The sequence below is a fragment of the Rhincodon typus genome, chromosome 4 (assembly GCF_021869965.1).
Source record: "Rhincodon typus isolate 14 chromosome 4, sRhiTyp1.1, whole genome shotgun sequence".
Taxonomy (NCBI): domain Eukaryota; kingdom Metazoa; phylum Chordata; class Chondrichthyes; order Orectolobiformes; family Rhincodontidae; genus Rhincodon; species Rhincodon typus.
This window is the reverse complement of record NC_063335.1, coordinates 8868187-8894788: the sequence shown is the minus strand read 5'-3', so window position 1 is coordinate 8894788 and position 26602 is coordinate 8868187. Positions and strand designations below refer to the sequence as shown.

At 40.9% G+C, this 26602-nt stretch overlaps 1 protein-coding gene across 1 annotated transcript in view; it reads left to right on the top strand.

Annotated features, from left to right (window-relative positions):
- pou6f2 (POU class 6 homeobox 2) overlaps positions 1-26602 on the top strand; it is a 500431-nt gene that overhangs the window by 449965 nt on the left and 23864 nt on the right. The window contains exon 12 of the mRNA XM_048595820.1: positions 7767-7935. Within this exon, the coding sequence (XP_048451777.1) occupies positions 7767-7935 (169 nt within the window). The remainder of the gene's footprint in view (positions 1-7766; positions 7936-26602) is intronic.

The window sequence follows — 26602 nt, the reverse complement described above, 5'->3', positions numbered from 1 at the left end:
TTTCTGATGAAGGGTCTAGGCCCGAAACGTCAGCCTTTCTGCTCCTATGATGCTGCTTGGCCTGCTGTGTTCATCCAGCCCTGCACCTTGTTGTCTCCATCCAAGATCAGTCCACTACCAACAGCATCTGTGCAAGAGAGGGCAAGTTAGAAAACATCACACAGTTACCAGAATGTATATTTTGGCTATTTGAACAGCGTGTGATCATGACATTGTTTAAAAGGAAAATTGAATAAATCTTTGAAGGGAATTTACAAACGAATATTGAGAGAAAAAGGGAAATGGGAAAAGCAGGGAAATGAAAGTAGGCCAAACAGTTCCAGTTGAAGAACTAGTACTCATGCAGGGGCTGTGGGCTAAAAGGCTTCCTTTTGTACTGAGACCTCTGTGATTGCACAAACTCCATGTTTTGATGACAGCCCATAGCCACATTCTGAGTGATAAACAGTACCAGTCTCTCTCCATCATATCTTTGGAAACAGTTGTTTTAGTTGATCTTTAGCCAGTATTCTCCAAGACTTCCACTGCAGCAATAGTATCAATGCTCTGGTAGGAATTCTACCCCAAGTGATATCAACAACATAGGATCAGGGATAAACCATTCAGCCCTTTGAGCTTGCTCTGCCATTCAATTAGATCATTCTGCAAACTCATTTACCCAACTTTGTGCCTCATCTCTTAGAAACATTACCCAAAAAGAACTCTCCCATCTCAGTGACAGACAGTACTGAGCCTCTTTCCTCTGTTTTTTTGAGAGATCCACAGTGGGAGGTTAGTTATGCCACTCCTTTGTCTGGTGCCTCCAACGTTCCCAATTTAGTTAGTAAAGGTACTTAACAATTTTGAGCCTCACCTGAAATTTGACAGAAGACAAAAGACAGAAACAGATGATAATAGAATCATAGAAATTTACAGAAAATGGAAGGAGGCCACTTAACACATCATTATCTGTGCTGGCCAACAAATTGCCATCCAGTCTAATCACTCTTCAGCTTTTGATTACTGCCTCGTGGGTCACAGCACTTCAAATACATATCCAAATACTTTTTAAATGCTGAGAGTTTTTGACTCGACTATCCTTTCAGGCAGTGAGTTTCAATTCTTCACAACATTTTAGGTAAAAAATTTTCTGCTTGAATCCGCTATAAACGCCCTACATCTTATTCAAAATCACCTGGTTGCGGACTCTTCAACCAAGAACTATAGGGCGTTCATTCACTTTATCCTCATAATCTTATGTTACTAACTAATTTTAAACTTCAAATAGATCTCCCCTTAGCTCCCTTCATTCCAAAGAAAAGGACCTTAGCCTATCTAATCTTTCTTCACCAAGATTCACCAGTTCAGGCAAAATCTTGGTAAATGTTCTCTGTACCCTCTCTAGTATAGTCACAACTTTCCTATTGTGCAGTGACCAGAATTGCACATAATATTCCACCTCTTTTTTAACCAGTACTTAGTGCAATTCCACAATAACCTTCCTACTCTTATTTTCTATGTCAGGCTAATGAAGGCAAGTATCCTGTATACTTTCTTGACCACCTTATCTGCATTTCAGCCACGTTCACTGATCTTTGGACATGGTCTCAATGCAGGGTCTCTATTTTACTCGGCATCCAAAAATTTATTAGGTAGTACTTTACCATGTTAGCTTTCCCCAATGCATTACCACACAGTTTTCCAGCTTGAACTCCATCTGCCGTTGTTCTGCCAACCTGATAATCCATTGATATTTTCCCGTAACCTAAAGTTCTCTTTTTCATTATCAACTACACCGCCTATGTCTATATCATCTGCAAATTTCTTAATCGTACCGCTATATTCAAGTCACATCATTAGAATACATCACAAAAAGCCATGACTTTGCACAGAACCCCACTGAAAACAGCTTTCCAGTCATCTATTATCTTTTGGTTCCTGCCAATTTTAGGTCAACCTTACCGTTTTTGAATGGATCCTCATGACTTTTAACTTTGACCAGTCTGGTATGCGGGGATCTTAACAAAAGCCTTGTTAAAATCTATAGCATATCCACAACGATCAGCTCTCCGTGTTACCTCCTCAAAAATTAAATCATCTTTCCTTAACAAGTCCATGTGGACAGTCCTTGATTAATTTGTTACTTTCTAAATTAAGTTTTATCCTGTCTATCAACATTTTTTTAATAATATATCCTTCATCGAAGTCAGGGTGACTGACATATCATTACCTGATCTATTCCTTTCTCCATTTTTAAAGAATTGTCCCTTTTGGCCCTTCAAGCGTGCATTGCAATTTGATAAGTTCATGGCTGATTTGTTTGTGTTCTGGATTTCACATTCCCGTCAATCAAGAGAGTCTTTGATTTTCTTGCCGAACAAGAATCTATCTACCTTCGCCTTAAAATGTTCAATGACCCTGGCATCACTATATTCTGAGGCAGAGAGTTCCACAATCCACTCAGAGGCAATATTTCTCCTCATCCCTGTTTAAAAAGGGCATTCCCTAATTTTAAGACTGTGTGCCTCAGTTCTAGACTCACCCAGAGGAGGAAACATTCTTCCTGTGTCCACCTCATTAAGATCATCCAAGATCCTACAAACTTCAATCAAGTCACTCTTTACTTTACTGAACTCCAGTAAAAATAAGCCCAGCCAGTCCAACCTCTCCTCATAAGACAACTGGCTCATTCTAGGAATCAAACTAGTAAACGTCCTCTGAACTGTCTCCAACACATTTACTTACTTTCTTAAATAAAAAGACCAAAGCTGCGCAAAATATTCAAGATGTGGTCTCACTAATACGCTGTGTAACTGAAACATCACCGCCTTACTTTTAGGTTCAATTCCTCTTCTAACAAAGAATATCATTCTATTAGCCTTAATTCAAAATTTTGCAGTCATTCTCCATTTGAATGACACTGCATTTTTTTTTATTCTTCCTGTCAAAGTGAACAATTTCACATTTTCCCACAATTTATACTCAATTTGCCAGATGCTGCCCCCTCACTTAACCTATTTATATTAGTCTGAACCATTGTTATATCATCTTCATTGCATATTTTCCTACTTATCTTTGTGTCGGGTGCAAATTTAGCCACCATGCCTTCACTTCTTTCATCTAAGTCATTGATATAAATTGTAAAAAGTTGAGGACAGACCCCTGTTGTATCCGCTGGTGACCTTGCCAATCTGAAGAAAAACAGTTTAGGCACATACTCTGCTTTTTGCCAGTCAGCCAATGTTCTGTCCACGCTTGTATGTTACCCACTTCACCATCAGCTCCTGCATTGAGTAATAATCTTTTACATGGCATCTTGTCAAATGCCTTCTGGAAATCCAAGTACAGTACATCAATGGACTCCCTTTATCCACAGCACATGTTACTTCTCCAAAAAATCAGCACAATTTTCACACCTCCCCTTTCATAAAACCACACTGACTCTTCCAAGTACCTTGAGATTTTAAAGGGTTCAACTATAACCTCGTCAATGATCAATTCTAACACATCCCCTATGACAGATCTCCAACTAACTAACCCAAAATTTCCTGTTTTCTAATTCCCTCCCTTCTTGAATAGAGGAATTATATTTGCTACTCTCCAGTCTGATGGAACCTTACTAGAATCTAACAGATTTGGAAAATTGCTGTTAAACTGGCACTTGTTTACTTTTACAACCTCAATATTATCCACCCCTTTTGCTTCCACCTCTCCAATTATGTACTCCTGCTATTCTGCATCCCGCCTGCTTTCCGCTCTGTCTATTATCCATCATGCTTGTTGTATATGCATCCTGTTTAACATCCTGCTGAATTTTGCCATGCCCCAAGGTCATGCACTGGAAAGCTGGAGAAAGGCCAAGTCAGAGGCCACCATTAAAAAGGATTGCATGTGAAAGTAACACTGAAGCGAACCCAACAGAAATGAGATTTTATAAAAAAAGTCAGTAATATTGTTGATTTGCCCTTTTGTTTTAATTCTGGCAAGTTCTTTGATAGATTTAACCCAGCAGTTCAAACAAAATTTTCTGCTTATTTGGTCCACTTGTTTATTGATGTTTCAATACAGATACATTGTTATTGAGACAAGCTGTAACTATGCTGGACATACAGCAGCTTTGTTATAGCAGCATTAATTATAGATATCTAACTTGTAAGTTAAAACCATAGATTATAATGTTACTGCAACCCCAGAGGGTCTATTTCTTCACCTTGTGAAAAAGAGCCTTATTCGGCAGGTGGTTAATTTTGCTGGTTAATTTTAGTCACTATGAAATTGGTATAATGCGAATGGGGCACTCTGTCCATGATGGGAATGTGGGTCATGCAAGTGCTGTGGTCAGAACAGGTTCTTCTGAAATTTGTTCTTACCACCTTGTCTAATTACCCTGTCATCTCTTAACTCAATTTTGTTTTGTTATGCCTTTGCTTTCCACTTCCTAATGTTATCATTTTAACTTTAGTCCTATTTGGACTTGCCCAATCACTTGGTGGTCATGCCACTGAACTAGTAAGCCAGAGGCCAAGTCTAATGTTCTGAGAACATAGGTTCAAATCCCACCATGACAGCTGGTGGAATTTAAATTCAGTGAATAAATCTGGAGATGAAAGCTTGTCTCAGTAATTGTGACCATGAGATCATCATCAGTTGTCTTAAGAAAACACTCATCATGTTTACTGCTTATGTGGAAAGAAAATCTGCCATGCTTACCTGGTCTGGGCTACATGTGATTTCAAACACACGGTGAGTTGACTCTTACCTGCCCACTTAATGGCCATGTAAGTTATTCAGTTCAAGGTCAATTAAGGACAGTCAACAAATTCTGGCTGTGCTGGCAATACTAACAACCCATTCCAAAAAATGCATAAATACATTTTGAATTTTAAATGAGTCAGTTTGAAGCATCTTAACCCACCTCATACTCCGGTCTCCCTGGTTTCACTACCATGTTTGATGACTGTGTATGAGCAGTTGTTGTCTAAATGAGCTTCAAAGTTGTAGTTTTCATGCCATCAACACTTCCAAGCGTACAGATTGATATAAAAATATGCATAATATCAAGCATTGATGTAAGTGTGTTGCATTGAATAGGGCCATGCTTTTGCTGAATAGGTTTCTGCGCATTTCCAAATGCCACAGTTACCCTTTTACAGTAGGTCATATCCATGCTTTTGTTATCCACAGATTGCATCTTTTCCTGATCAGCCTCCAATTTTCACCTTCCGTTAGCTGAAAGTCTTCCAAAACTCCATTAGTTGTATTCTATCATGTCCCTTGTGTCATTCATGCTTCACCCCTGTGCTCACTGAACTACCTTGTCTCTCAGTTCACTGTTGCCTTAATTTGAAAATTATGATTTTTACTTTCAAACCCCTCCCCTCCCCAAAGTCTCCTGCAGCTGTAGAACCTTCCAGAATTTCTGTCGGCTGGAATTTGCCCATTTCTTGGGCACAGAGTTGGCCCATTCAGATCAAGATGGTCAAGAAGTAAACTTCCTGTGTCCATCTCATCAGATGTGGTATTAGCGGCTGTGCCTCAAAGGGGAGGCGATGGCCTAGTGGTATTATCGCTGGGCTGTTAATCCAGAGACCCAGATAACATTCTGGGGACCTGGGTTCGAATCCCGCCATGGCAGATGGTGGAATTTGAATTCAATAAATATCTGGAATTGAGAGTCTAATGATGACTATGAATCCATTGTTGATTGTCCGGGGAAAAAAAAATGCATCTGGTTCACTAAAGTCCTTTAGGGAAGGAAACTGCTATCCTTACCTGGTCTGGGCCTACATGTGATCCAGACCCATAATAATGTGGTTGACTCTTAACTGCCTTCTGGGCAATTAAGGATGGGCAATAAATGCTGCCGAGCCAGCATCACCCTCATCACATGAATGAATAAAGGGAAAAAAATGGCCTATTATCTGAGTACAACAATGGGATGAAGGAAGATGGAAGAAGTAGTGCTTTCAGGCCAAGTGATACAACCAGCCTGTTTTCCTTAAAGGGAGGCTGCAGAACAATATTCTGAGTTCTTGAACAGCAGAGTTCATAATGATAGATGTGACACTGGAATGGGCAGATGTTTCTATGGTCCCACAGAGATGAGGGGGCCTTCAAGTAGCACCCTGATAAAAAATTAAGAGTAGGCAGCCAGGAAGGTCAACTTCCAGACTGTGGACCCAAGAACCCGATATAACAAGGTGTAGAGCTGGATGAACCAAGCAGCATCAGAGGAGCAGGAAAGCTGACATTTCGGGTCTCGACCCAAGAACCCGGCAGCAGCACCACACACAGTGTGGTCAATACCGGTGAATGCATCTTCACATGACCTATCCCACTCTCCACAATGCCAACTTCTCGCACTGCTCAATAGCCATACCAATGATGTGGCCTCACCACAATAGGGATTAATATTCAGGATCATCTACTTTTTGATCATGATTTAATCTGTAAATGTCTTGTGGAGTACTGCGCCCATGCACATTCAATGTCTTGCACTTGAGAAACTGAACATTTTCCCAGTTATTTTGTATGCAATTTCCCACATGTGGTTAGACCTGAAAAGTTGTCACTTTTAGTCATACTCAAGTGAATGTACTCAGACTTCACTCCAACTCACAACACAATCAAATGAATGGAAAGCAAAATACTGTAGATGCTGAAAACCTGACTCAGAAAAAAAATAACAGAGGATAGGGGAAGTCAGAAGATCAGGAAACACGTGTTGAGCAAAGTGTTGAATCTATGAGAAAGGTCAATTGACTTGTTTCCCATCAGCTGATGCATCTGACCTGCAGAGGTTCTGTTCATGTTTTTCTGTTGCTCAGCTGTTTTCAAGGTTTCTTCCTTTCTGATGTCATAACCGTTTATTCAGATGTTCTTCGTCTCTACTGTAAGCTGTCAGCATTCTGTTTGCCCAAAATCTGTTTACACCATCCTCTTTCTTCATAGTTACTGATTCTTTGCATCTTTTCTAATTGTCCTGATTTTGCCACATTCTGCTCCCTGGTCACTTCTCTTGCACATGTTATTCACAGTCATTTAAGAACCAGTTTTCTCACAAAAGAACTATACCATTGTCCTAGGGTGCTTGAAATCTTTGAGGTGTTACAATGCTATCACTGCGCACGTAATAAAGCTCATTCCTGATGAGTCAACATCTCCACTAGTCCTTATCTACACAGTGCATAGTTTAGTCAGTGCTTATTTCACTCATGCTCCCTTTCAAATTATAGTGAATGATCAAAGTAATACTGGGCAGTAAGTATATGCGCTTGTAGCTTAATCCATATACAGGCTCACTGGCTGTTTTTACAGGCACATGGGTGTGTCTGTGTGTGTATGTGTGTGTATGTGTCTGTGTGTCTATGTGTGTGTGTGTGTCTATGTGTGTGTGCGTGTGTGTGTGTGTGTGTGTGTGTGTGTGTGTGTGTGTGTCTGCGTGTGTGCCCTTGTATTAATTTGTGTGGTCATTTGTTTGTGCATGTTTTTGTGTAAGTGTGTGTATATTTGTTTACACATACATATCTGTTTGTGTCAGTGTACGTGTGTGCTGCCTTTTCTTTAAACTGTTCCCTGCAAGCAATGAAGATAAAGAACATTGGGTGGGATGTAAAATGGTCAGAGACAGCAGTTATATGGGCCCCTCTGTATTTCTGCATGTTAGTGTGTACATTTCTATCTGTGTTCATGCATGCATACCTGTGCTTTTGTATGTCTGCATGTGTGTCTCTATATATTCATCCTACTTTAAATAGTGACATACCCTGTTACTTTGCTTACTACAGATCCACAAACGGCAACCAGTGAGGTCGATGGAGTGAACCTTGAAGAAATTCGTGAGTTTGCAAAAGCATTTAAAATCCGGCGTCTGTCTCTTGGTCTGACACAGACACAGGTTGGACAGGCCTTAAGTGCCACTGAGGGACCAGCATACAGCCAATCTGCAATCTGCAGGTAGCTAAGTACTTTGTGACTTTTGGAATGTGACCAGTATGCTTGGTGAGTGTGTCCAGTCATGTCTAACTGCATATTCTGTTACTCCTACTGTAAGCAATGAGAAAACATCAAATGAAAAGGTACATTCTGATTATATGTCCCTTTTAAAAATCGGAACATCTTTTTATCAGTTTATTGAAATGACTAAAGGCTTAACAAGTTCAACTCTGAATTTAAAGTGAATGACCTAGAAAAAAGATTGCAACACAATTTGGCCAAAAAAGTCCATCAGCCTTATTGTTATAGAGTCATAGAGATGTACAGCATGGAAACAGACCCTCCGGTCCAACTCATCCATGCCGACCAGATATACTGAATTAATCTAGCCCCATTTGCCAGAATTTGGGCCATTTTGTTCTAAACCCTTCCTATTCATGTACACATCCAAATGACTTTTAAATGTTGTTATTGTACCAGCTCCTCCACTTCCCCTGGCAGCTCATTCCATACATGCACCACCCTTTGCGTGAAAAAGTTGCCTGTGAGGTTCTTTTTAATTCTCACCTTAAACCTATACCCTCTACTTTTAGACTCCCCTACCCTGGGGAAAAAGCCCTTGGTTATCCACCCTATCCATACACTTCATGATTTTAGTAACCCCTATAAGGTCACCCCTCAGCCTCCAACACTCCTGGGAAAATAGCCCCAGCCTATTAAGCCTCTCCCTATAGCTCAGACCTTCCAACCCATGCAACCTACTTGTAAATCTTGTCTGAACCCTTTCAAGTTTAACGTCTTTCCTATAGCAGAGAGACAAGAACTGAACACAGTTCTTCAGATATGATCTAACTAATGTCCTCTACGGCTGCAACATGACATCCCAACTCCGAACTCATTGCACTGACAAATAAAGGCAAGCATGCCAAATGTCTTCTTCATTAGCTTGTCAGCCTGTAACCCCACCTTAGCAATGTCTGTTTGCTCAGCAACACTCCCAGGACCCTACCATTAAGTGTGTAAGCCGCGCCCTGGTTTGCCTTTCCAAAATGCAACGCCTCACATTTATCTAAATTAAACTCCATCTGCCACTGCTTGGCCCGATGGCCCATCTAATCAAGGCCCTGCTGTACTCCAAGATACTCTTCTTCACTGCCCACTACACCATCCATTTTGGTGTCATCTGCAAACTTACGAATCATACCTCTTACATTCACATCCAAATCATTTATATAAATGATATAGATGATATAAATGACAGTTATAGAACAAGAAAACAGCTGGTGTCATTCAGAGGCTCAGAAGTAACTTGCCAGTTATGGAGAAGGCAAAAGGGCAGAGGAAATTCAGAGTGGGGTGGGTAAGTGGTGACCAATAGTAGCCCAGAGTTTGAATGTGGAGCCAGGATGTGCATTCTGCTCTTCCTGCACCACAATAAGGTAAGGTTTTTCTTTTAATATTTGAACTCAGGTTGTTGTGATCCTTGGTTATCCTCAGCTGGTCAAAATATCATTCAGAAATTTACAAAACTGACAAAAACTTGTGAGTCATCCTAAGTGTGCAGAATTTCAAAGGGAAGTGAGTACTTTGACACGGACATAAAAAGTCCAAGATGTTTCCTTTTTCCAGTTTCTAGCTGGAGAAAGGAAAATCACTGTAAGTATTGAGAATGTTGATTGCCCTGGCTGATTGGAATGCGTATAACAAAACAGAATGTCAAATTCCCTCCATGTTTGCACAAAGAGAGATGGAGAACCATGATGCAAATGAATTAAATGGGTGAAGAGGTATAAATTCCATACATAACCACAACACAATCAAATCTTCTTAATCTTTTATGTCCATCTACTGATCCCTGCACCTGAACATATCATTGGCCTCCTCTCCTTGTACCCGTTAATGCATATTCACCATAATTAAGCTGGTTCAGGGCAGGTATAAAGTCATGCTCAGAATTTTAGGTGCAGCAAGATACAAAGTTCGATTCCTGCTGTTTAATGGTAAGTTTTAAAGTGTCCTCAATAGGTTAGGACACAACTCAATGGAATTTAGAAGAATGAGAGATGATCTAATTGTACCTATAGGATTCTTAAGAAGCTTGACAGGGTAAATGATGAGAGGATTTTCCCTTTGTGGGAGAGTCTAGGACCAGAGGGTATGTCTCAGAGTTAAAGGGCACCAATTTAATACTGAGATGAGCAATTTTTTTCAGTGGCTTGTAAGCTTTGGAACTCTTTGCAACAGAGAGAAGGGGGGCAGAGTCCTTGTGAATATTTAGGGTGAAGATAGATTCTTGGTCAGTAGGAGAATCAAAAGTTATGGGAAAGAGCTGGAAAGTGGACACAAGGAATGTCGGATCAGACATGATCCTGTTGAATGGTGGAGCAAGCTCAAAGGGCCTGTTCCTGTTCCTATTTTTTATGGTCATATGGCCTCAAAGGGAGATGAATTTACTCCCTCTTTCTATGGATATGTTTTCTGGCATTGTGGTATAACGAGATTTATGTAAATTGTGATGTAGTAATTGATCACATGCCTGTGACAGCAGTAAGGCGGAAGATACCCAAAGTTAAATGAGCATTTGAAAAGACAATTCTTAGATACGACACCACAGAGTTGTGTTTGATTGCATAATATGTACAGATATAATTAAGCAAGTATTAGGAGTGTTAGGGTACTTAAGGAGTTGAGGAATCTTACTTAGAGATAAGGAACAATCAGCCTCAGGGCAGTGTATGTACAGACGCCCGAAGCTCAGATATCTAGAACCTGGTACCTCAATATGCAGGTTGCAGTGTTGGCTTGAAGTACAAGATAAAACATATTATCAGGTAGGGAACAAAAACAACCTCCAAACCCTGAAGTTAAAATAGAGTCCAATGGATACATTTGAAATGGGAAGACTCTGAAGACAGGCCAAGACCTCAGAAGGCTTTAAGGAAGTCACTGCTGGAAAAAGAAGAGACTCCAAAGCAGAGAAAAGAAGACTTTGGAAGACTTTGAAACCTTGATATTAACCGCCAGTATTCTGGAAAGTACAAATAGAGAATTGGAACAGTTCAACAGTAGGGAGGAAAAACCCAAGTACTGATGTGGGTCAGTCAGCTAAGATAGTCCATAACAATAGTAGCTCCAGTAGAGATCTTGCCATTAACTCAACCACTTGACAATATGGAAGGCTTACAATGAGGCCAGAAGTGGGAACTCTAGGACTGGCAGTTTTAGCATAATAGAACAACTTCAGGTTTACATGTAGAGGAGTAACACCATCATGTCAGCACATTTTTATATGCTGTAGGTCCAACAGCTGATGGTCTGGCAAGAAAAAGTGGAGGAAAAATGTACTGTGACGTATGATGCATTGAGTAAAGCATTCAATGCATACTTTAGCCCCACAGGAAATTCAGTAATAGTACAGTTAAGATTTAATTGGTGATCCCAGCATTTGGGAGAGTCAACAGAAGCCTTTTTAGTAGATTTGTGTTGTCTAGCAGGATGTTGAGAACATGGAGCTTTGATGGAAGAATTAATTAGAGATTGTATCATAGTCAGTGCTAATAAATTGTCAGAATTTTTTCAATCCAAGGATGATTTAATATTGGAACAGGCAATTTAATTTATGAATGGAGCAAAAAGGAAAGACCTTATTTTTGCCAAAGCAGTAGGGTCTTATCCTACAGCGGTAAGAATACTTTACCAGCAACTGAGGGAAAACTTAGACAAATTTGTGCAGCCCAAAAATCTGACAAGGAATGCACAAAAGTCAGACAACTCCGTTGCAAGGGTGGTCAAAATATAACCCAGCAGAGCAAATGGGTATCACAAACAAAAACAACACTTGACAATGATGGAAGATTTATTATTGTATAACCATAGAATGGTTATACCAAAGTCCATGGGAAGATAAATCCTACAGAAATTCTATGGGGATGTCTAGGTATCATGAAACGCAGAACAAGAGCACAAAATCAGTGTGGTATCCAGACATTTTCAAAGACATATGCGATTATATTTTGTCAGATTTCCAGAAAGGTGATTGGAAAGGCTAGAGATGTACTTGTTCCATTCAAGAGTGAAAATGTGTTAGTTCTAATCAACTATTATTCAAGATGGATTAAAGTGGCAAGAATTTGTTCAACCACGGTAAATTCAGTGATCAGAGCACTGAAAATTTTCTTTGCAAAACACATTTTCCTGTCAAAATTTGAGTTGGACAATGGACCTCAATTTGCGAAAGAGGATTTCAGGAAGCTCACTTTGGAAGTGGGCATCAACTGAGTAACAAGTTGTCCCATTCCTCAGTTAAACAGAGAGGTTGGAAAAGTGATCAAGACTGTAAAGTCATCACAGTGCATGAGAACGCAAACAGGAAATAGCTATTCTTAGTAACAGAGCAATGCCATTGAATAATGGTGACTCATCAGCAGAATTGATTGTTAGTGGGGAGGAGATAGAAAACAGATGTACCAGTATTAGAAAACAACCTGATGCCAAACCTAAGCTCTCAAGACCACAGAAGCTCAAACAACTAGAGAAAAGCCCACAGAAGAATATAGCAGAGGTGGCACAATTTAAGGCGAAAACTCTGTCACCTTAAAGCCAAGGCAAAAAGTCTAGTTAAAGGATAGGAAGTCAGAATTCACAGTGATCAGAAAAACAAATCAACTGAGCCCTTATAGTTTCAGAACACTCGAAGGGATATCAAGGAGGAACACAAAGACATCAATCCTACTTGAGCTAAGACGTGAGCCAAGAATTGAGACTAGATATTGTTATCAGGGAATATGGGAATAGCCATACCTTTACTAGATGAGACATAAAGTGGTACAACACCATTATCCCCATATTGAATTCAAGCCAACTAGATCATGTTTGGAACATCCAGTGAGAGTTTCAGATTGTCTTGACATGAAACATTCAGGATTTTGTGGGTGATGTGTTGGGGGGTGCAGGGGGCATGATGGAGAAAATGGCAAAACAGGTGATAATGGTAATAAGAGATAACAAGGTGTAGAGCTGGAAGAACACAGCAGGCCAAGCAGCATCAGAGGAGCAGGAAGGCTGACGTTTCGTTAGTGGTGATATTAATGATTACAGAGACTTTGCAAGACACAGCTACATTGGATTTGCACTCAGTGCACCACCCTCTTTATATGCATACTGATTAAGGACACTTAGCGATCAGAAATTGGTCAAAAATTGCTTGCTACATTCCATTGGTGCTTGCACATTGAACCTTGTTATCTCAGTAATGTTGAAGTTAGCAGCAAAAAGGATATAAAACATCACCGATAGCTGATTATGATAATTCTACCTGGAAGGGTTCCATCTGAGCCACATACGTTCAATTCTTTATCTATCATGTAACACATTGAAAAAGATACAGCACATTACTGAGGCAGAAAGTGGATGCCCCATGTAGACATGCCTCCCATTATCTATGTCTAACATGTCTCATTGTGTGGTGAAGTGTGCTCAGCCCATATCTGCAGGATCTGCCACCAACTACTATTCTGAAATTTAAGAAACTGTTTCATTCCTTCTGCGCCCAATTTAGGTCTTTTCTGCCAAGAGGGATAGCCCTGCCACTAGTGCCATATTTTTCACTGCTAGATGCAGGAAGACCAGGGCTGTGGGAAACTCAGGAGCAGCAACAGGTGACATGGAGGTTAAGGAGCACCCAGCTCAGGGACAGGTTGCAGCTTCAAGGCACCTCAGGACGTGTGGGGTGCACAGGAGGTCCAGAGTTTTCTGGCACCGACTGTAGTTCCTGGGCATGATTGAGGCACAGTCCTGACACAGGCTCTATATGCCTCAGGGCATCATGACAGAACTGTGCCAGATGCTGGAGTGGAACTGAGGGCTGCATGAATGGGAGGTCATCCTCTCCCGGTGACTGTGAAGGTCATTGCAGCACTGAACATCATTGCAATGGTTTCTTCCAGGGAGGAAAGGAGACCTGTATGGGATCTCTCAGTCGTGCACCCACAAATGCATGAGAACAGTAATCGATGTCATCTATGCAAGGTCACATCAGTCCATTTCGTTGCCCTAAGACCAGGCCAGAGTTGCATCGTAGGCAATTGGAGTCACGATCATAGCTGGCTCTCCCAGGTTCATGGTGCCATTTACTGCACATACAAGAGCCATATCACAACACTGCAACATTCATCAACAGGAAGGTGTTCCGTTTGACTAATGTTGAGATGCTGTATGATCACTGTTACCATTTTCAGGGAGGTGTGTGCCCACTACCCTGGCAGCTGTCACAACCCATATGTTCTGGAGCACTCTCATGTACCTGTTGCATTTGAGGGTCCAAATGCCTTACGATGCTGGTTATTGGGGAACAAAAATAACCCACTGAGACCATGGCTCATAACATCATTTCATCAACCGGTGCAGAGAGCAGATACAATGCCTAAACCTGGACTGTGGTGGAACAGAGTATAGGGTGCTGACACCAGTCTAAGGGTGCCCTCCAGTGCACTTTGGGTAGACTTTGCAGGAACATCGTGGTGTGCTGTGTCATAGAATCATAGAATCCCTACAGTGTGGAAACAGGCCCTTAGGCCCAACAAGTCCACACCAACCCTCAGAGCATCCCACCCTGACCCATCCCCCTGTAACACACATAATCTACACATCCCTGAACACTATGGGCAATTTAGTATGGCCAATCCACCTAGCCTGCACATCTTTGGACTGTGGGAAAAGCCAGAGCACCCGGAGGAAACCCATGCAGACACGGGGAGAATGTGTAAACTCCACACAGACAGTCGCCCAAGGGTGGAATCGAACCTGAGTCCCAGGCACTGTCAGGCAGCAGTGCTAACCACTGAGCTATCATGCCGCCCCACCATTATGCACAGTGGAGCAGGCAACAAAGCAGTGCCTTGGATGCAGAGGAGCTGTGGGAGTGGGACTTGTCTTTCAAGTTGAAGGACAAAGACACTGGGGAAGAGGAAGCTGACATTGTCTATGACAGGGCTCAGCTGCATCAAGTACTACAAGCTAGACAGAACCTTATTCACACCCAGTTGCAATTGAAGAGAACTGGGTACAGCAGACAAATGGGAACTGTAACATATTTTAGTCATGATGCTGAAATCCAGTTGGTACAGTTCAACCTGTATTGGCTTCATTTCTGCTCCTTTTTCCTCTCTGTAAATAAAAGCTCATATTTGTGTTTGAAATTGGCCAGTTGCCTGCCAGTATGTAATTTTGCCCCACTAGGTCTGTGGTACAGACAGGGTAGCGTTGACTTAGACTGCATTCAAATGAGATCTAGCTAGGGACAGGTAAAGCGTGTAACTTGGTGATTAAACAGCAATGGGTGTGAGGGAGTTTCAGCTGTGCTAGATATATGCCATGAGCAGTGAGGCATCTTGGCTACTATGCTAGCGGCAATGTTTTCACACCACCAACACCTGTCTCTTCCCTCCAGACCTATCCCTTGTTTCTTCTTTAAATTTCAGTTCCGATAATGGTTTTACCCTGTAATGTAGTTTATCTGGTTCGTTACTGTATTTTAAGGAAGGAAATCTGCCATCTTTATCCCCTTCTAGGATAAAACTCCAGACTCTCAACAATGTACAGTAATATCTCCGGTATCCAGTCGTGCAGGGAAAGGAGAGGGTTTTAGTTACCTGAATTCTACTTGCTTCATGAGAAATACTAGTGGTGTCTGGGGTTACTCGACTTGTCGCTGCCACAAGATGAATGTGCATGTTAAAAACAAGCAGCAAGTACTATTCATGAATACTGCTATGCCTGGCTGTGATTGGTGTTATTATTGATAAGTTAAGACTTGAACTAGTTTTAATAAAGCATCTGATCCATTATTCCCTTCCAATAGCTAATATCAGTAAAGTCACTGTTAACCAGATTCCAAGCATCCGGAATTCTAATGCAACCAACATCTGAGATTCCAAAGGGGATAACAAGACTTAATATGGTTTACTGTTGCCCTCTAGCAAGCCACATGATTCAAGAGAAAAAAGAGATACTTGCCAATAATACACATAACTCATGAACTCACAACAAAAAAAAACTGCTATATATTTCCAAAATGTTCTGTTTTACTTTCAAATGCACATGAAAGACAATATTTTGCTCTTGTGGCACGTACAGCAAAAACTTTCTTTTGAAATTATCCACACTGAAGGAGATCATTTTGTTGACTACTTTCTCTTTCTTTTCAAAGACTTAACCAATTAATTTTTAACTGATGTTAAGCAGCTTGTATTTATTTCTATGGGGGAGGAATATCTGTGGAAACTCCTAAAGAAACGGTGTAACAATCAAATTGATTAACCCCTTGGAAGGGCTATCCCATAATCGTAGTTGTAAGAGGAATTTCGCTGTTTTTCTTATTGTTTCACAAGATGTGGGCATCACTGGCTAAGCCAGTATTTATTGCCCATCCCTGACTGCTCAGAGGGCAATTAAGAGTCAGCCTCATTGCTGTGGGTCTGGAGTCACATGTAGGCCAGACCAGGTAAGGATAGCATGTCCCCAAAACATCACCTGGGTCTCTGGATTAAATTCTAGCAATAATGCCACTCTTTCTTGCAGCCTCATGGCAGGATAAAGCCACAGTTAGAGAGTCTTTAAATAAAGTTAGTGATTCCCTTACCTCAGCGTACTCCGTACATATTCTTTACCAATATATTACACAGCGGCAGTCTATAGTATTAAGACAAAGCTTCAAGAAAGATGCAGGTCCCAGTCAAAAAGAAGCGTGTCTGAATTTGTTCCAAAAATTTATTAGATACTGCACTGTACCCAGCTTCACTGTGAAGTCGAGCACTTTTAGTGTCTTTTAGTATCACTTTTAGTATCCCTCTGCAGTCAATGTGCCATGGATTAATGAAGAAAAGTCAATGTACAAAGAAGTAATTAAAAAAAACTCATTGCCTACTTCAATATATGGTGAAATACATTGTCGAGTATGCTAACTTTAATAATCGTACCCAGCTTGCAAGAGGGAGGTATTGCTTTGATCATGCTTGCCCAGCCAGTGACACCCCATGTCTCACATTAAAACAAAATCTCTGCAGACTTCCTGAAAACAAGAGTGAGGCAGTTTAAAAGAAGAACTAATCAGGGACGGAATTGTTGGAATCTTAGATGAAGCATTGCCTGACCACTTGTGGTGAGGGATGACTTAATGTTAACAAAGGCAATTGAAATGAGCAGGGAAGCTGAAGTTAGGAAGCAAAATCAATTGGTGAATCATAGTGACATAGAGTGCGTTAAGTTTGAAAGCAGAGATGTAGCTGTACAGAAACAAGGGGGACAGGAAGAGCCTGCATCAAATGGCTCATTAACTGTTATCAGTACAGCAGGAAAAATACAGGTGAAAACATTGTCCCATCAAAGAGGCTGAATGCCATGTTTGCAAGGAAAGTCACTTGCAAGCTATATGTCACAGCAAGAAGCCTGCACAGAGTAATCCAAAAGAAAGATGACACGGTCAGTGAAATTTAAGATACGTATGGCTGTAAGAGACATATTTTATTGAAGCTTTTTTTCTTGCACTCATCAGCGCAAGAATACCAATGAATGGAAAACCAACATGTTTACTCCATGAAAGGAGAAAGCTGTTTTGTTTGTCAGTGGACTCTGTAGAGGCATTGCCAAGTTGAATGCAGCAGCTAACTTACCAGCCTCGTTAGATTTCAAACTAGGCAGGTGGGCTGTGATTGTTAAGGAAGTTGCCCTGAGAACTTCTTTTTTATTATTTCTTAATTTCACTTTTTGTATAAAATCCGTCTTTTCTTCCTTCTGCGGCTGAGATGCAGCAGTTTTGATTGGACAGCCCCGCGTCCTCAGCAGCTTTGACCGGCCCATGGTCAACAAGCTCCCGGTTCTGAGCAGTTTCGAGAGGACCCCAGTCCTCGGCAGTTGGACAGGGCCTGGTCATTGGAAGTTGCGGAAGGTCTCGGTACTTGGCAGTGGCCAGTTCATGAAACCCAAGAGGCAGTGGGATGAACAAAAAATGATATTTGTCTTTGTTTCTTTCTTTTAATGTATTAATTTATGTACTTAAATGGCGCTGCTTTTTGTGGCAACTTATGCACATTTTACTGTATTTTCACAAATACAAGTAACAATAAATTTCAATCTATCTAGAAATGAACCAGCGAACGGCTGTGTTGAAAGAGGCTCAGTGCATGTAAACATTCTGCCTGCAAAGCACAGGGCCCTGTGTCTTAATACATGTAGCTTTGAGTACCTGAAGGTGTGCCTCACAGCAAGCATAACCGATGATCTCAAGTTAAGACACAGTATCACAAGTTTTGCAAGTGAAGACTGGTTGTGTACAGTCAGGATAGCTTAGGAGCTATGTTATTTGATATAATCTGCCAGTTTTTGGAAGGCAAGGCCGACGTACCTAGCATCATACTAGCATTTACATTTGAATACCAGATTACTCATTTGTGTGCTAAGAGAAATGTCTCTTTGGCTTAATGGCAGCATGCTTTTAGTGGCAAAAACCACTTGTGTTGCTTCTGCAGTGGTGCACAGTTAGCTTCACCTGTTGCTCACCTGTTTTGAGATACCTTCCCCTTCCTGATCTTAGGAGATATCAATGATGTGGAGGTGCCTTTCTTGCCAAGATCAAGGAACCAGGGGAAGCTATTGTAGTGCTGACATCCTAGTAGGGAAACAGGACATGTTTTAAGTTAGATAGACATGCAGTAAGTTCAGTTCTTTCTGATACTGAATTATGGTTGAAGAGCGGTCAGAATGTTCTTTCCAGCCATCATTCATAAACCAACATGGTACAGCACATATCGAACACAATGTCATAGGAAAACTGAATGCGAGAGAAATATCACAGAAACCTTATATTTGATCCTAAACCCCAGGGTTTTCACTGTTAAGCAGGACTTGCATCTGGTTTACAGAGTACAGGCGTTAGAAAGCTGAGAAGATCAACCTAAAAACTTCAGAGCTGAGTTTCCACAGCTATTTACAGCACTGGAGAAGCTGAAGACAGCACACAATCACTCCACGTTTTGAAACAAAGCCAGTGTGTCTGTTTTCATCAGAAAATTTTGTCATCCACTCTTGCCAACGATAAAGAAGGAAATTGACTGTAAATTGAAGTAAGGAGCTACTTCAACCTAGTGCTTGGAGATGCTCCAAGTAACAAAATACAATGGATAGCTCAGAATCAGTGTAGTTCACAGGCAACTGGTCAAAGCAGTGCAATGCAAAGCTCATCTCATGTCGTGTGTAGATGAGAGCTGAGCAAAACTGGAAAAGTTTTTGTGAAACTAAAAGCAGATAGTAGATTTGGCTACCACACTCGATGAAGGATCTAAGTTGTTCACACCTTCATTACACCATTTGAGAGGTTTCTTTGACATCATCTATGCCTGAAATCATCCAGGCAACAATATTAACCATTCTACAAAGAGCGAATAAAGTTGACATCTCGTGGACGAGAGCCTGGTCCATGGATCCTCTCAAGACAGAACAAGACATTAGACTGTGAACTGTGCTTCAAAGCCTAGAGGAAGCAGGATTCTCATTCCAACAAATGGAAATTCTCACAGTTATTTGTCAAGTTGCTTGGGTATATTGTGGATGCACTCAGGATCAGTGTTCATTCTCAGAAGATAGAAGCAATCATGGAGTTTGTAGCTCCTTGTGATGTGACTGAGCTCTAGACATTATGGATTTGGTTGACAATGACAGAAAGTTCTTGCCTAACCTAGCTGTTGTCAATCCAACAAGATAATGCATGGTGCTAGGAGGAAACACAACAGAGGGCTTTTAAGAAAGTCAAAGAGCTGTTGATATCATCGGATACTATTGTTCATTGTGATTCAGAACCACCTACTTTCATTGCTCAGGTGCATCTTCTACAGGAGAATATTTTTCTATTCATTTGTGGGAAGTGGGCGTCATTGGCTGGCCAGCATTTATTGCACGTACCTGGTTGCCCTTGAGAAGGTGGAGTGAGCTGCCTTCTTGAACCACTGCAGTCCACCTGTTGTGGGTTGACCCACAATGCCCTTAGGGAGGGAATTCCAGGATGTTGAAACAGCGACAGTGAAGGAACGGCAATATATTTCCAAGTCAGGATGGTGAGTGACTTGGAGGGGAACTTGAAGCTGGTGGTGTTCCCATATATCTGCTGCCCTTGTCCTTCTAGATGGAAGTGGTCGTGGGTTTGGAAGGTGCTGTCTGAGGATCTTTGGTGAATTTTGGCAGTGCATCGTGTAGCTGGTACACACTGCTGCTACTGAGCGTCGGTGGTGGAGGGTGTGAATGCTTGTGGATGTGGTACCAATCAAGCGGGCTGCTTTGTCCTGGATGGTGTCAAGCTTCTTGAGTGTTGTTGGAGCTGCACTCATCCAGGCAAGTGGGGAGTATTCCATCACACTCTGATGTGTGCCTTGTAGATGTGGGCAGGGCAATTGTACTGTTGAAAATGCAAATAGTTGAAAAGCAGAAACTATTTTAACCTGCACTCCATTTGAGACTGAATAGAAATATGTACTGATAGAAAAAGAGCCATTAGTTGATATGTCGACTTGTGAAAAGTTTGAGACCGTGACACGGTACAAGCCCTTAATGATACCCTTGAATTCTAGGGAGTTAGCAAAAATGCATCCAGATGAGATTTGATAGGAAGGCAAATAATTATCAAATAAAATTCATTGCAGATAGATATAATGTCGTACATGTCTGTGTGAAGCACAGGACAGTCACTTATTTCTTTGAAGGTACAAATTGAGCTGGGGGGAAGCGATAAAGGAAGAAAGGGATTCAGAATACAATCCACCTATCACTAATAGTTGCACCACAGGCAGTAAGGCCAAAAAGTGCAATCCAAGCCATCAAAATTATTTCTAGAGGGATAGAATTTAAAAATCAGGAGGTTATGTCACACCTCTATCAAAACTTGGGCACACTATGCTGAAGTAGTTCTGGTTACCATATTATAAAAAGGATATATAGGCACTGGGAAAATTCAAAAGGGTAATCCCAAAAATATGTGAGTAAATATATCAGCAAAGGATATACAAATTGGTCTCTTACCTCTTGAAAAGAGAAGACTAAGGTGTGACCTAATAGAAGTCTTCAATATTATATGAGCTTTTGATAGAGTAATTGTGGAGAATGTTCTTACATGAGGGGAGGAGCATAACTCACCACCTCAATGTATGATGGTGACCAAGGAGTTTGATAGGAACTTCAAAACAAACCCTTCTGTCCAAAGAGTGGTGAATTCATGGAACTTAGCACAGAAGAAGTGATTGAATCCATTAGTACAGATGCATTTAAGGTAGAGCTAGACAAGCATAAAATGTTTCTTTAATAGATTTATATTAGAAATGATGGGGGGATCCTCAAGTAGGGCATAACACCAACATGTGCTGTCTCAGCCAAATGGCCTGTTCCTGGGGCATGTATCCTATATAAAATAGCCACCACAGCTTACATTACAAGGGAACTTCTGTGATTGGCTCCTGTAGCAACAGAAGTGCTTAGCATGATTTGCTTGAAATAGATGTTTGCAGGTGACAAGTGATGACTATCGAAATGGTGGAGACTGTAGCTAGAAAATAAACAACATAGAGGTTTTGAGAAACCACAGGCAGAAAGATCTTTATCATTATTAATGACATAAAGAGATTAACAGCTGTATGTTTATCTAAGTCGATTTAACTTTGAGTGATCAGTATAATATTTTAACCAATTCTTTCCAAGGCTGGAACCAGATTATTAACTGGTTAATACATATAGTAAACGGTCAACATAGTATATGTTAAAATACAGGCTAAAAATACAAAGATCTAGTTGATCATTTTGAAGAAAAATCTTACATTTGTAGTCACAACTTCTCATAATCACACTGATCCAAAATGCTTCACAGCTCTCAAATTACTTTTGATTGGTACTTGCTGTTGTTTTCTAGGCAACTTGTACAGAGCAAGTTTTCAGACATACACAGTGGGTGAGATGGAAGTAGAATTCAATTGTTTTTGGTGATGGTTACCTTTCAATTCTTTTCAATTTAATTTTGCAATCGGATGTTAGATACACAGCACTAACAGCCTGTGAAATCTGTTTTTGTTTGGATTTTGTTCACTCCATCATTATTTAACTAAGTGATGGATAATGAACTCCAGTACAGGTTGTCCTGCCACCTCTTTATTATGCATCTTGAAACAAATGCAGCGAGATACCAAACAACCCAATGACCTTGTTCATTTTTATCTAGAGTCAAGACTAACAGTCTCTCTAGCAACGCTAAAAAGCCGACAAACTACCTTCTCGCTCCCCTAATGGATTATGCTCTTGATGATCCATGAAAAACTCTTTCCTTTTAGATATTTTGTATTTCTGATTTACTCCCTTTTGAATGGGAAAGGGCTTTTTGTGCATTTCAGTATCAGTGTTATGAGGAATCACAGTATGAGGCGCTGAAAATGCAGTCTAAAATCACCTTGCTCAATAATTCTCCATACTATTGTATTGATCGTTACTGCACACAGAACTCCAGCTTGTGCACCACAGGATCACTTGACTACTCTGACCCTCCCTACTGTTTTGTCTTACTGAGTACTTCAGTGCAGAAAATTATTCCACTTATTCAATCCTTTCAAAGCGATCACTATTTAAAGGTGTCGCTTGTCAGAATCATATGTACTGACAACTCTTCTCCCCGACAGACAATCAGCTGTGTAAATTCAATGCCTTTCAAAGGCTATAGCTAGTTTTGAACTTGTGCACAGAAGTAAGACATATAGGATAAATTTTAAACAGCCGTGTAAAATTAAATAGAAAAATTAAAATTAAATAGAGACCTGCTGAGCTTTTCTAGCAACTTTGTTTTTCTTCCTAAAATTAAATAGAGTTTGATGATGTGAAAGACATTATATAAGATGACACAATATAATGTCTTGTACACAATATATGTGCAGTAATAAAGTAGAGATCGACATTGCATTGCCTCATTTCCACAATCCCACACATAACAAGTTCCTATACAACGGTCTGCTTTCGGGAATGTGAGGTAAGTTTTGACGGTTGCATGGCCAACAGTCAATTTTAATGACGAAGCCTCGGGGCCCAAACAGCTGCAGAGGTACCTCAGGACAGCCTGTGCACTATGAACTTGAGCGCTCGCAGGCATCTGTCAGAGGACAGCCCAACCATGAGCTGGTCAATTCACTGAGTGACGGATCTATAGGGCAAACAGTAAAGTTATTTCTGTGAAGCATTCCTGCTCTTCCTGATCACCGATGCCACCCTACCCCCTCAAAAAAATTGGAAAACTTCCGGCTATACTATCAGCGAGAATTAGGCAGAGTTTGTTTGACACATGCTCTGCTCAGCTATTTCCTAAGTTGACAAAGTGGGGAGGGGCATCTTTTACAAGTTGAAGTACCCCAATTTGCATTATAAAAAGAATTACATCTTAAAATGAGTATGTGCTTTAACTGTTCCACAGTAGCAACGCAGGAATAGCAATTCTACACTTTGAACCTGTTCCACCATTTGATCAGATAATAGTTGAGCTGTGCCTCTATTCCGTTTACCTGCCTTTGCCACATTCCCCTGATGTGCATTTGAGCAGGTTCCTTTGTGTTCTATGTTTGATGGTGGCAGAGGCTGGATCTCTGGTTTGTAAGTTCTCCACCACAACAACTATGCCGGGCTGCCTAAGATTGAACCTGCCCCTATATTAGTGAATTATTCTATGCCTGTTCTCTCAGTGTGATTCTCTCAGTGGCTGCCGTTATTGTCATCAGAGTTTCAGGTGCACATTACAATATTTACTCCTCCCCCTTCACTCCCAATCCTTTTGCAGGCTTGCTGATGATCAGGGCAATAGGATTCTACGTCCATGGATTTCTCAGTGAATGCTATAAACATCTGAATGAGTCTTTAAAATGAACTGTACAGTTTGGCATTTAGACTGTCTGCACTTAAAAGTAGTAAAAAGGTAGAGACTCCATTCAAAATGAGGTAATGTGGATAGACTCGTCCTTAGGCAAATCAGAAAATAGACCCCTCCCTTTCCTTACATTCTGACACAACCACAGATTGTGAAAATGGTATGTTACCAGATCCCATGTGAAATCAGATTTCTAAAGATTTGAGGTTGTGATGTCTATTATATTCAGAAGGCAGCCAGAAGGTTGAAACTATTCTAAGAACTGTGTCATTTTTATTTTTGCATCTTTAAAACTGTCGACTGCAAGGAGAAAGAACTTATTTTTAAAAAAACAGGGATTTACCAGGATGGCTGCTTATTCTTACAGAAAGGAATTTGATGCCTATTGTGAGCTCTGATTTTTGTGGTTACAGGTTCCTGAATAAGCGAACAATTTGGAGTTAAGTCATTTATACGTGAAGCTGATAGGTTCTCAGCTAACTGAGCAGGTTGTGTTAGGAACAAGTTACAGCAACTCAGAGAGAGAGAGGGTGTGTGATAGAAGTGTGTGCACTTGTTCTCCCTGGTAGAAGCTGCCTGTTCTCTGCAGTAAAAAAAGAAGCTGTTGTTTAAACTTGAAGTAAGTAATTTACCTTTGCTGCAGCAGATGCTGTGAGCTGTGATTTTTGAATTGACAAATCAGAGACATTTTTCAAGTGAATCAGTCACTTTGTACTTCTTACAAACCAGTCAAAGCTTCCAGTGAAAGAAAACTGAACACCAAGAGTGTGGCTAGCCAAAGTAGTATCATCCCGGAAGTAAAGACCACTCAACTGACTTTCCCGAGTTTTATACCTCTGCCAACAATCTATTTTCCAAATTTGTTTGTTGTGTGTACATGTAAGGGGAAGTTTATAAGGGAATTAGAGACTTAATTAGTTGTATTATGTGTCAGTGGTTTATATCTGTTTACTTTTAGCCACATTCTAATTAATTATAATAAATAATAATTCTTGTTGAGTGTGGAAACTGGTCAATGCTTTCTCTCAACCTTGATCTGAAAGTCAGGAATTTGGGGGACTGTGCGTACCTTAAAATTTTAACATTTGGTATGACTGTGGGAATAGCGGAGCTCGATTCATGGCACGTGCCCAATGAGCAAATTCATACAGAAGTTGGAGAATGTACCCACAACTTTCCAGGAACATTTGAGGGTTTGGTGCATATCTGAAGCAGAATTTACCAAAATGGCAGCCAGTTCTTTGTGATCACCCAAAGGTCCATGAAACAAAGACATCAGACACAATTGAAAAAAAAGCAATGTTCTGTGCTTATAACGGTCAAACAGTACTTTGTTACTCCTCAGGATGCCCAAAGTAGTGGGATTGAACCGGGATGTTTCACACATAGGGTCCAAAAGAGGGCTAGAAGTTCTGGATAAGTGGTAAAGCACCTTGCAAATCTTTGTATTGCCTGTTGGTGGCCCTAGGAGTAACTTCGCTGCTGATTACTCAATTCCATTAATTGATCTTCTTAATCCAATAGAGTAGCTAGATGGAATGCCTTGCAATTCTAGAGGGTGAAAGACCCTCTTTGAATGGACCAGGTGGTGGCCAGTCAAGGGGCATTATCCAGAGGTAAATTTGTCAGGAGCATTAAGGAGAAAATTTTGCCAGAGTTGAAATTGCTTTTCATCAGTAACAGGAATAATAGAACAGAAAGTTGAGTAAAATGGACTGCTTTTCCGATCTGGACAATGTTCCAATCCAAGTGCCTCATAAACGACAGGCAGGTCTCGCTATCTCCTCAGTCCCAGGCAGTTGCAATTGGCTTTCTGTCGTCATTGTAATCTTACAAATAAGCCTTTAGATGTTAAATGTTGGACACAAAGTAGTTTCCACATGGCACCAACATCAATATTTCTTATTCTATGCCCAGAGTGATAACTCATCCTGGATGATATAGGCAGAGATTCTCTCCTCAAAGTGGTCTCCTCTTGCTTTGTCCCAGGTTAGTGTCTGGCTCCATTCACTGAATTTTACTGCTTGCCCTCAAGGAATATATATTGGTCTTAACCTGACTGACATTAAACAAGGCAAACCTGCAGCTATGAAATGCTTGGGTGCTCTTAGAGAGGTGACATGGTATGTCTGTTCCTCAGAATTCAGCAGTGGATGTTGCTAGCCCAGAGTGAAGCAGACATGGATCCTAGAGAGAAGAAGCAGGGAGCAATAAAATGGAAGGCATTATGGAGCTTAGGGAAAAGGGCATGGGCACAGGCTCTGGTGGCAAGGCAAGAAGTGATAACAGTGGAGTAACATTTTGGTACACACAGCCCCCTCTCCCCCTCCCCAAACAACAAGCCCCTTCTATCCTGTCTTTTAACCAGCTGTGTTAAGTAAACACCTTGCCCAAATTCCTATACCAGCCGTATTGTTGTGTGGGTAGCATAATGTTTGGGTTAGTTGGTTAAAATTGATATGGTGCAGAAAGAGGCCATTCAGCCCATCATGCCTACAGCAGCTCTTCAAACCAGCATCATTACCTGGTGCCAGTCTTCTGCTTTCTCCCCATACCCCTGCACACACTATTTCTATCCAAATAATCATCCAATATCCTCTTGAATGCCTCAACTGAACTTGCCTCCAACACGTTTGCAGGCAGTACATTCCATACCCTAACTACTTACTGAGTGAGAGACAACAAGGTGCAGGGCTGGATGAACACAGCAGGCCAAGCAGCATCATGGGAGCAGAAAGGCTGACATTTCGGGCCTAGACC